Here is an 11845-nt window from a genome sequence, read left to right as displayed (position 1 = left end):
CATCCCAGTTACCCTTCCCATCAGGGCCGGATTTAGACTTGCTGAGGCCCTAAGCTATACAAAACCCAGTTTTAAATTACATCAGCTGGTCTCAGAAAAATTTAAAATATATACGCCTTTTAAATATTTGAAATCATGTTTTATATTGTGTTTTTATTTGAGGCCCCAGCAGATTGCGAGGCCCTAAACTGTAGCTTATTTAGCTTATACGTAAATCCGGCACTGCTTCCCATGCTAGAATTTAGTAAAAACTTTATATTTTAATCACACATGGACTCTCAGTCTGAATTATTTTACTCAGGCTCTGCTAAATACCATTCCCAGTTACCCTTCCCCATGCTAGAATTTAGTAAAAACTTTATATTTTAATCACACATGGACTCTCAGTCTGAATTATTTTACTCAGGCTCTGCTAAATACCATTTTTCAGTATCTCACTATAACCCAACAAACTCCAATACTGTCCTACTGATCAGATGATTGCAGACATCCTGACCAAGCCACTTGACAAGCAACGTTTTGTTGGGGTATTCTTAATTTTAAAGTAAATCAGCAGAGTATTAAAGAGGCAGAGTCCATGGTGTGTTTAAAAGATAAAAGTTTACTACAACCTAGCATGGGGAAAAGGTACACGGGATGTAAAATAACAAAGAGCTAATATTCCTACATCCTTACAGCTAGACAGAAAATGGCAGAAGAATGACGAAGACTAACTTCTTCTTCTTGCTCAGGACAAAGAACCATAAAATGCTAACACTTGGCACTCTGGTCTCCAATCAGAACAACAAACTAGATCTGAGGATACCGGGCTTTCTAACTCTCTAAACTGATTGGTTACAAACAAACATGTGATTTAACAAACATCATTAACCCAGTAAATACTGAAGAAGTGTTTTAACTTGTAACACCCAACACGTTTTGAAACTCTTCATGAATGTTTGAATCTGCATGAGTTTCGTGTTATAACTTCAGAAGGGGTGTTGGGTATTACAAGTTGAAAACACTCAGTATATCTGGGGTTAAATGTTTGTTTATGTTAGTCACAGGAAGTCACATGTTTTTCATGTAACCAATGTTCTTTAGCTGTAGGATGCCCGGGAATTTTCTCCCTGATCTAGGAATTTGATTGGGACTAAAGTGTCCAGGTGTATTAGCATTTTATGGCTCTCTTCCCATCTTTGTTCGGTGTTCTGAAGAAGAGTGGCCATAATCTCTCTCTTCTAGTTTTGTCTTTGTAGAGTAAAGTTGTAGCTGATTATGCTCCGTTGTTATTTTCATCCCAGTTACCCTTCCCATGCTAGAATCTTGTAAAAACTTTATATTTTAATCACACATGGACTCTGAGTCTGAATTATTTTACTCTGGCACTGCTGGACCATCTTATCTCTGCTAAATACCATTTTTTTTCAATATCTCACTATCACCCAACAAAATTCGTGCACCAAACACAAACGTGTGGACCCCCCCCCCCTTTACGTTGAAGGCCGCCTGGATTCTGATCGCACACGTCTGTGTGTCACACTTTGGCCGCAGGACCATTCCAAGAAAAGGCCAGGAGTTCCCACAGAGGAAGGAAACTGACGAACCTTATCTGGAGGAGTGAGCAGTGGCTCACGAAAACTCCTCCCCTGCCTCCTCTTTAAGGTGCTCCTGAACTCTTGCGCTTTTCTACTGCTACAGACAGACTAAAGCTGCCCATGTTGATCTGTTCCAAGAAGTTCGCACATCTTCGTTTTTATTTGATTCCCTTGAGTAAAATATCAATTTTAAGAGAAGCTGTAGAAACCCTATATATATTTTTTGTTGAGCCGCTTCCAGTGCAGTCCTGAAGACATTTCGCTATGACTAAAGTCCTCTAAGTGAGAATCTGATCTGGATTGTTCTCTGAATGGTATACCTCCTGTCAATTCAGTGAAATCGTCCGAGACTGACAATTACTGGGCCGGATTGAGGAAGCAACGGGCATGCGTATTAAATCTTCGAAAACCCTGAATCGAAAACTTCAGTTATGCTGTGACGCGAATATTTGGCCCCTGTTGTCATCCCAGGCTATACCTCCGTCCAAGCCCGTTAACCCGTGCCCCACGGGGATCTCCGAGGCCGGCTCCCAGCTTTATGACGAGATTGTGCCCATTTAGGCTCAGTCTCCAGCTCGTATTAACTCTACAGATAGAAAACCCAGTCCCTTAATTCAGACCAGTCTAGCCCAACTCAGAACGACGTCGATTTCAAGCAAAGCGCATTCCCTGAAGTGGGGTTTGGACCTTGGATGGGAATAGGATTATACGTGTGATCTGATTGAGGGGACGGGCGAAGTCAGTTTGCGACAGAGAAATTGACAAGCCAGCGGTTTGAAATTGACCTGCTTAAAAGGAGGAGGAGGAGGAGATTGGATTTATACCCCGCCCTTCACTCAGAGACTCAGAGCGGTTTACCAACTCCTTTCCTTTCCCCTCCCCACAAACAGACATCCTGTGAGGTAGGTGGGGCTGAGGGAGTTCTTTCAAGAACTGCTCTTTCAAGGACGGCTCTGAGAGAACTATGGCTTGCCCAAGGTCATCCAGCAGCTGCCAGTGGAGGAGTGGGGAATCAAACCCGGTTCTCCCAGATTAGAGTCCGCTCGCTTAACCGCTACACCAAAGTGGCCGTGGAGAGGAGCCGCCTTCGGGTGTGACCTTAAGGGCTGCGGTCACAACACATTTAAATAATCCAATCCACTTTCAACACACTTCCGAACTGTTCACACAGTAAAATCCAGTTGGGAAGTGCTCTGAAAGTGGATTATTTAGGATGTGTGACTACGCAGCCAAGAACACTTTCCTGGGAGTGAGCTCCCACCACTGAATACAGTGGGATTTATTCCTGAGCAGATGGAGTCGATTGGACCTTGTACGGATGGAGGCAGGCTGCTCCAGCTCTCACAAGGCAGATGGGTGCCTGCCCCGAAGCCTCTTGATTCGGAAGTGAGCTCGGTTTGGACTGGCTCCTCCTCCATGCGGCCGAGGCTCGCAGCCTGAAACGGAAAGGACCTCTGCGCAAGAGGGTTAGGGTCAGCAGGGCTGGAGCAACCAGCCGCCAGCAGGAGCAACGTTATTGCGTCTCCCGTTTGGCAGCCTGTTCGTCGCCCCTTGGCCCTCCTGCCACCATCAGCCAGCCCCGTTCTTACTTTCCTACTAGCACTGCTGGTCTCGCCTGCCACCATCAGCCAGCCCCGTTCTTACCTACCAGCACTGCTGGTTTCAACCGAACTTTCTTCCGAAGCCAGGAGTCTCCGGAGACCCAGTATTTTTGAAAGCGTGGCGCGAAACGGAGCGGGTGAATTTACTCCGCTGCGCCCCGTTCCGCCTGTGGCGTCAGAGCGGGACTCCTGGCGCCTTCACACGTGCGACTCGGTCTTCCCTGGAGCGGCCGCCCGGTGATGCGTGAACGAGCTCAACGCCCAGCTGCCGAGGAATTCGAATTCGTTCCGATCCGTGATGATTCTGCGGGCTGAGGGGGGTGAACTGCCCCAAGACGCTCCTGGGCAGCGGGAAAGCTGATTAGCCAGGAATCTCCAGTCGGTGGTCCTGGGCTACAATCACGGCCCTGGTATGGCTGCCCGATCAGTCGGGGTGCCAACCGGCCAGGCGAAACACGTCTAGTCCCGCACAACCTGGGGCGCCATTATCCGTCCATTCTTCCCGCCTGGGAAACTCGGCCTTCGCCTCCACGTGTTCGTTAGAAGATTCTCTGCAGGCAAACCTCAGGGAGGCTGCGACCTCGGGAGCCCTCGATCCCCCCGCCCCCCAAGCCTTACCACTCAGACTGCAGATTCGCCTCCTCCCTGAGAACTGGGCCCGGCTTTGGGAGGGCGGGGGGAGGGGGAACGCGTGCAAGTGCTCCGACTGCGCCGGGACTGGCTCCGGCTCCTGGCCTTTCCTGGCCGGGGGAGGTAACATTTCCACACCTCTCTTTTCGTGGTGCGTGCGTTTAAATGGATCGACCTTATGAGTGTGCCCGTCATGCATCTGATGAAGTGAGCCCTGCAGGGCCGCTTAAGCCGGAATCCGCCCGGTCAATGTGGAAAGGGCCATCGGATTCTCGTTCGATGTAGCCGTGGGGTCCCATACAGAGAGCCGGAGGCTGCGGTCACACACACCCTAAATAATCCACTTTCAATGCACTTTCCAACGGGATTTTTTACTGTGAACTGGCACAATCCAGTTGCAAAGTGCGTTGAAAGTGGATTATTTAGTGTGTGTGTGACCGCAGCCAGAAATCAGGACACTCCCGAAGGGGGGGGGCGTTTCCATCTCTCCCAGGGGTGCCTGCTCAAGCTCCGGATCCCTGTGATTCCGTTGCTGGATAAAATCGAGTCATACCAGAACCTTCGGTGCGGAGTCCTTCTGAACAAAACCTCTTGCCAGCTCTACACTCGGGGCCTTCGGAAACAACCGCATTATCCACCCAGCTCAAAGCCCCTCCGCCCTTCTTTTGAACGCCAAGGGCTCTGTGCCCTTTGGGGACGCGAACCTGGGGCCCCGCCGTCAGCCCGTCGCCATTCCAGAGGGGGCAGGGTCCTGTTAGTCTGTGGCAGCGGGACGGGTCCGGGGGGCCCTTTAGGCGATTGGGAGCCCGCCTTTCTCCCCGGGATAGGGTGGGGAGCAGTGCCGCCTGCCTTGTGGAGACCTGGGGTTAGATAGAAATCTGAAGAAAAGAGTCGGAGCGAAGCAGAAGGGCTGGCCCACCCGGCGCATTCGAGGATGCGAAGCCGCTCCCGCTCTCTTCTCCGCTGTCGTCGGAGGGCCCCGTGCGCGGCAACCAGCAGTGCGGCCTCTGCACAGCCGCGGCAGGCGGTAGGGACTCCCGCCCCCCGTCCACGTCGCTGGTGCCTCGGAGGAGCCCGCTGGGGGTGGGCGTGGAGTCTGGGCTCCCTTCCGGAAGGGAAAGCCGCGCCGCGGGGCCCGGGGGCCACGGAAAGGAGCCGACCCAGCGGAGATGCTCCCGGGCAAGCGACCCACGTGGGCGGCCCGCAGAGCGGAAAGGGCGCCCCGAGGAGGGGGCTGGGCGCCGGAGGCCCCCCTCCCTCCTCCCCGCGGGCAAGGCAGGCCCCGGCCGGAGGGGGCTGGCCGGGAGGGAGGGGGAGTTTCCCCAGCTCCAGCCCCCCTCCCTTCTTTTCCGGCGGGATCCGGGAGGCCTGACGTGGCCGGGCGCTGATTGGCCGGCGGCCGATAGGATCTCGGCGGCCGGCAAGTTAAGGCAGGGGAGCCCGGGGGGCCGGCGGCACTGGGAGCCCTCCAGCCGTGGTGGGCAGACGCCGCCAGCCCCGCTCTCGCCTGGGCCAGCCCGGGGAGGAGGAGGGAGAGAGGAGCCGGCGGGAGATGACCGCCCGCCCGCCCGGCGGCTCTCCCGGCGCGGCCACCATGGAGTACGGCGCCTCGCCCAAGCCGCAGCTCTCCTCGCGGGCCAACGCCTTCTCCATCGCGGCGCTCATGTCGAGCGGCAGCTCCAAGGCCAAGGAGTGCCCCCACGACACCATCAAGCCCCTCGGTGAGTCGGGTCGGAGGGGCTGGGGGGGGAGCGAGCGGGCGTGCGGAGGGGGGCCCGATCCGAGGCGCGGGGGCCCGGGCGGGGAGGGGCTCCTGGGAGAAGAGAGTCTCTCGAGGGCCACCAAACTCCCGCGGGCTGTGAGGCTGCCACGGCGGCGGTGAGATTCGTGGCTGGTCTCAGGGCACAAAACTCCTGGAGAAAGGAGGGGGCCCCCTCCCCGGGCGGCCCAGGAAACGTCGGCCGGGCTCTTCCTTCTCCTAACCCTGTGGCGGCGCGGGGGGGGGGTCCTTGGGAGCTCTGGTCGCCGTCTGGGGAGGCGAAACGTGAGGGGAGTCCCGGAGACCTTTCCCGACGGTCTCTCTGTAAGTCCAGCACCGGCTTTCCTATCGCCCCGGAGGCCGGAGAGGACCCGGGCAGCAGAGAGTGGGTCTGTCCAGCAAAAACTTCCGCTGAAGCGAGACCAGTCAAAGCTTCGTGCGCCGCAAAGGGCTTCGCGAACCAGCCGTCTCGTTGGATCGAACCCTTGCCTGTCGTCGTCGTCGTCGTTGGGAACGACCCCGTGAGGGCCCAGGCTGAAAAACGATCCGTCCAAGAGGAGCCAGATCCCACGGGACCCACTTCAGGAAGTGCACCCGACGAGGGGAAACAACCGGGAGTCTCGTCGCCCTTCAGAGCCTGGCCGAAGGGCATCTTCCCAGATCCAGCTGCTGCCACGGATTAGAACCCGCCTCTTCAGACGCGCACCGTGGGGATCCGCTCCCCGCGTCTCCGAAAGCCGCCTCTGACCCAGGAAGACGGCTCGGTTAGTCTTTCGGGTGGTGTCCCAAGACTCCTGGCTACTTTTGCAGCGGGACAGAAGACCGGTGCGGCCAGCCCCCGGGAAGTCAAAGCGGGGGACCCCCCCACCCACCACGGGAAGCCGCTCTCGGCGTCCTGCGCGCTCTGGACTGAGGAAAGGGGGCCTTGGCCGCGGCGGGGTCTCTCTCGGCCTGGCCAGAGCTGCCTTCCTGCCCGGGCCGGCGGATGAAACGGACAGCCCAGCGCTGTTCCGGAAAAGAGAACCTTCCCCTCAGGAAGCCCAGAGATCTCTGCCCCCGAGGAGCTCGCAGTTGGCCGAGAAAGTCCAATCCACCCTTTCCGACCCGTTGACTATTCGCTCACTCGGCTTTCTCTCGGGCTCCCTGCCCATTGGATCCATTCCTCTGCCGCCGTCCTCTCGTTTGGCCCGCCCCGTCTGAGCCACTCACTCAGGGCCTTCGGACACCCGCAGGCATCTGGAGCCGCGGTGACTCTGGAGAGCCCCTGCCCGGCCACACAGTTGGTTGGGTGCTGCTGGAGTCTGGCTCTTTTCCGCTGCCGCCGCTCCTCCTCCCCTGACCCCTGGGAGGGTCAGAAAGGCTTAAAACGTTCTGCTGTTACACATGGACTTTTAAAAAAAAAGAAAGAAAGAAAGAAAAGAATCCCGTCTTTCGCTCCCCCTGTTCAGGCCCCTGGAACTGCGGGTGGTTCGGGTTCCTGGGTCATCCCTAGATTTGGTCAAAGGAGAAGGCTGATTTGCAAGCACAGATCCCGGAAAACCAGGACCGACAGCTTGCGGTAGGTTTCTCTCTTACGGCCTCCTTGGCTGCGGTCACACACACACACATGAAATAATCCACTGGCAATCCACTCTCCAACTGGATCGTGCCAGTTCACACAGTAAAAACCCAGTTGCAAAGTGCACTGAAAGTGGGTTGAAAGTGGATTATTTAGCGCGTGTGTGACCGCACAGCCCTGGAAACCTTGAAGAGTTCGCCGGTCTCTCCTGCGACGGCAGTTTTCCCGGGAAAAAGAAAAATCACGAAGTGCAGATTTTGATGTTTCGAGGGGAGTAATTGAGAGTGGCCGAATCTTTCTGGATCCGGTCTATAACGCAGGGGCCAGCGGGGCCCGCCTTGTCGTTGTTCTTGAAGCGCCGCTTCCCAGCCCCGCCGACTCCAGCGAGGGCGCTCGGGCCCTCCCGTGGAAGCCACCTCCCTCTGCCCGGCTCTCCCCCTGCCCCGAACCCTCCGGAGGCTCCTTCCCTTTCAGCAGCCGAAGGGGATCGCCCCACCCGGACTGCCAGCCACTCGCTGCAGGCGGTTCCCCGCAAGAAGCCGAAGCACGAGGGGGGGGCCCGCCGCGCCCCGGGGTGGGGGGGGGGGGGAGGCCAGGCCCGCGGAGACCGACGGGGTTCTTCTGAGCAGTCGACCCCGGCGGGGCAGCCCTCGGGGGGTGGGGGGAGCCGGGCCTTCGCTGGCGCAGAGGGAGGAGGGGGTGCTTCTCCCCGGGCAACGTGTGAGTAGGTCAGGGCTGTTCCCGGAGACCGGGCGGGGCCTCCTCCGAAGGCCTCTTCGGACCACGTCTCTCCTCCACATCTGCGGAAGGCCAAAGGGGCTCCACCTAAGTGTGGGGGGACGGGAGTTTCTTATCTACCAGTTTGTCCGAGTAAAAATGTATTTGGTTTCCGGAAATCCCTCCCAAGAGACCCCCCCCCACTTCCCTTCCTGAGCAAGGAAGCCCTGCAGGGAAAGCAGCCCCTGTTAAACGAGCTTATCTCGCGCGTCTCCTTGAGTTAGCGGGGCTCTACTCCCGAGTAGCCCTGCGCGAGATAGGGATGCCAGCCAGCCAGCGCATTCACCTTACAGGAGAGCAAAGCAAACCCCCTCCCCCGGCACCCTTTTGCTTCCTCCCAAACAAGGGGCATGTAGAGGATTCCATTACGCGTATGATCCCCGATTGGGAAGAAGAATTTAAAAGGATTTTATTTCGGGATGAAAATGATGGCGAGGTTACAACAACCCACCAAGAAGTCCTCTGCGACGTTCGCCTCGTTTCGGCTCCACGGGAGCTGCCCGAGAGTCCGGGGACTCGCGCGGCTTAAAGGAGGCGTAGGAGCCGAGCGAGGCGCCGGTGCCAGGGGTGGGTGGGGGGCTCGGTCCTGGTCAGGGAGGCCCGGTGGTTCCCAAGCGAAGCTTTACATCAGACGACCCACGGCGCAGGGCCCCTGGATTGCCTCGGGTGTGTAGCCAGCTTGTGGGATCGGGCACCTCCCCGGACACACGCTCGGCCTGTCCTTTAAGCGCAGCGCGTCCGTGATTAAATCGAGTCCATCCGGCTGGATCGCGGGTCAGACAGCAGTTCGTGAACTTCGCCTGAAACGGGCGGTGGAAATCTGCGCGGACTCGGCAGTTGAATCCTAAAGGGCGGGGGCGGAATGGGAATGGCCGCCTAGGAAGTGCCCGGGAGGACTGCGAAGGCTTCCTGAAGGCGCCTTTCCCCCTTATACGGTCGGGGATCCGGCATGTGTCTCTGGGGACCGGTCCCGTTTGGCCTGGTGCTGCTGGAGTCGAGGCTCCGCTCCCCTTCCGGGTCTGTCTCTCTCTGGTCAGTTTCAGCCCTCCAGGAAAAGTCTGGTTGGGGTTTCCCTCCCACAGGCCTCTCCCAGCCAGACCCCCAGGAACAGGCCTCCCCCCCCCCGCCTTCGAGCGCTTTCTTTTCTAAAAGGCGAGGATAATCGGGGCCACGACGAGGCCGGCTTCCCTGCCTTCAGTCGCACCAGGGCTCCTTATCAGCTGGAGTCCCAAACTCTTGGCAGGACCGCGAGGGGAACTTCCCCGGATCACCCCCTCTCGGGAGACCTTTGCGTGCCTTCCCACAGGGAGGTTTGTGGAACAGAGTTTTCCGCGTGGATTGGCGCCCCGGGGAGACTCACCGGCTGCTAATCTTTGACCCGCAAATCTGGAGTCCGGGTGGCACCTGGAGGACCGACAACTTTAGTTCCCGCAGAGATTTCCCAGAATCAAAGCTCACCTCCTCGTGTGCACAGTCGCAGCGCGCAGTTTATGCTTAACGTTATAAACCGAGATAGAATATACGTAATGGTAGGTGATTTATGTTTCAGTGTATCTGAAGAAGCGTGCACGCAGGCATAGGCATAAAACTTTGTTGGTCTTAAAGGAGCCACTGGACTCGAACTTTGTTGTAACCCAAACGAATGGTTACCATGTAAACTAAGGCTGTGGTCACGCCCACTAAATAATCCACTTTCAGCGCACTTTCCAACTGGATTTTACTGTGTGAACTGGCACGATCCAGTTGGAAAGTCCATTGAAAGTGGATTGAAAGTGGATTATTCAGTGCATGTGACCACAGCCTAAATTTCTGATTCCTGTTTGATCCTTGGATTTTTTTTAACATCGTCATTATGCCATTTGATGATTTACTGCTCACCCTCTACCTATGTGCATGGATTGGTAATTTCCAATTCTGTTCCTGTCTCTGTCTTGACTCTAATTGGCCCTTCCTAGCAACTAAATTCTATTTACTTATTTAGATTTATACCCCGCCGAGGCAGGCTCAGGGCGGCTTACATTATAAGTTAAAAACAGGTTAAAACCGTAAAACGTTTAGAAGGTGCTATAGTATAGATGCTACCTATACGATGGCGAAACACCCACCCCTCTTCCTAATATGTAGTGGTTGAGGAAATTCTGTTTCACTGTATCAGAGGGAGCCCTGCGCGCTCTCACGAAAGCTCATGCCTTGAATCCAACGTGGTTGGTCTTGAAAGGTGCCACCGGAGTCGAACTCTGTTCTGCTGCTTCGGCCCAACACGGCTACGCCCACCTGAATTTGTTAGAAGCCAACAGAGTGTCGGAGGGGCGGCCGTGTTGGTAGAACTAAGTTGGAGTCCAGCAGCCCCTGAAAGACCGACCAGACTGCCGTGGCGGCGGGGCAGAAACGCTGGAGAACCCTTCGTCGAACCCCCCGGGGGGCGGCCGAAATGCCTGCTCCGGGCGCGTCCTTGGCGCACTGACTTCTGGCTCAGGAGAAGTCCTGCTGCGGGAAGCAGCGTTGCCAGTGCCGCTGGACTCGGAGGGTGTAGAGGGCCACCCCCATCCTTTGGAACGATAATCTTCGCGATGGGACAGAACAGTCCCTGGACGCGGCTTCCGGTTCCTGTCCTGTTCTTTCTGGGTCGCGATGGAGGGCTTTTCTCCTGGCAATGCCCCCCCCCTTTTGGCGTCTGGCTCTTTCTCCCCGTCCTGTAAACTCCACATGCGCCCCCCCCGACGGAGGGACAACATCTGGACGCACATATCGGGGGGAGGGATCTTTGATTTCAGCTGGTTCCCCGGCGATCACCGGGTGAAATCAACGGGGTGCTTTAAAAAAGTGCTTCGAGCGTGCCTGGATCGTGCCCAGTGTCCGCCTTCCCCTCTGCTTCAGGCCTGAGGAAACCAACATCCAAACAGGGGCCCCCCCCCCCCCCCCATTCCCCGCACTCATCCGGCCCTCTTGCCGAGGCCTCGGTTCTTGTCTTGCGCCTGGAGAAGGAAATTTGTTCCCTGCAAAACCTCGGCAAGATTATTATTTTTATATATAAAAAACGTCCTGAGGCTGCGTTTCGCTTTACCCAGAAGAAAGTCCCGTTGAGTTCAAACGGACTCCTTTGCGAGGAAAGGGCCCCGAGCCCCTGAAAGCTCCGCGCATATTAGAGAGTCCCCGTTTTCAGTCGGGGTTACTAAACGGCCGCGCCTCGAGAAGAGGCACCAGGAGCGGAGGCCGCTGGCGGGACACGGCCGAGCTTCACCCGGTCCGAGGAGAGCGCAGCCCCTACTTTGATCTGCCTCTGGCCTCGCCTTTGATCTGCTGCTGCTGCGGGATTCGACAAAAGTCCACTGATGGGACCGCGGAGTCCAGCAACAGAGGCGCTGGTCGTCTTTCCGAGGCCGCCGGACTCCTCTCTAGTTTTGCCGCAACAGACGGAGGCTTTTGTCCTTCGGGAGGTACCTCGGCTGCGGCGGGTGGACTGTAGGTAGTTCCGGACGGGAGCAAAACCTCCTCGACGCCCACTCGCTCCTCGGAAGGCTCCGCACTTTAAGCGCGTTTGCTCATCTCTAAGCGCACAGATCGGGACGCTGCCTTTCCTGGCTGGCCTGTAGGTTGTTGTTGTCGTTCAGTCGCACAGTCGACTCCGACTCTTCGCGACCCCAGGGACCAGATCACGCCAGGCCTTCCGGTCTTCCGCCGTCCTCTGAAGTTTGCTCAACTTCATGTTCGTTGCATCTATGACACTGTCTTACCATCTCATCCTTTCTCTTCTTTTTTACCTTCAATCTTTCCCAGCATCAGGGTCTTCTCCAGTGAGTGCTCCCTTCTCATTTGGTGGCCAAAGTATTGGAGCTTCAGTTTCATTAGCTGGCCTTCCAGGGAACAGTCAGGGTTGATTTCTTTTAGGCCTGAGGGAGGGACCTGGAGATGGAACAGAAAGGGGAAGCCGCCGGGAAAGTGG

At 56.6% G+C, this 11845-nt stretch overlaps 1 protein-coding gene across 1 annotated transcript in view; it reads left to right on the top strand.

Moving 5' to 3' along the window:
* The first annotated feature begins 5402 nt into the window (after positions 1 to 5402).
* The window catches only part of TBX20 (T-box 20), a 31901-nt gene continuing 25458 nt past the window's right edge, over positions 5403 to 11845 (top strand). Inside the window, exon 1 of the mRNA XM_015422535.1 lies at positions 5403 to 5529. Coding sequence (XP_015278021.1) covers positions 5403 to 5529 — 127 coding nt within the window. The remainder of the gene's footprint in view (positions 5530 to 11845) is intronic.

Source organism: Gekko japonicus, unplaced genomic scaffold (assembly GCF_001447785.1).
Source record: "Gekko japonicus isolate JY-2015 unplaced genomic scaffold, Gekko_japonicus_V1.1 scaffold1355, whole genome shotgun sequence".
NCBI lineage: Eukaryota > Metazoa > Chordata > Lepidosauria > Squamata > Gekkonidae > Gekko > Gekko japonicus.
Note: the sequence above shows the minus strand (reverse complement) of the source record. Positions and strands in the feature narration are given on the sequence as shown.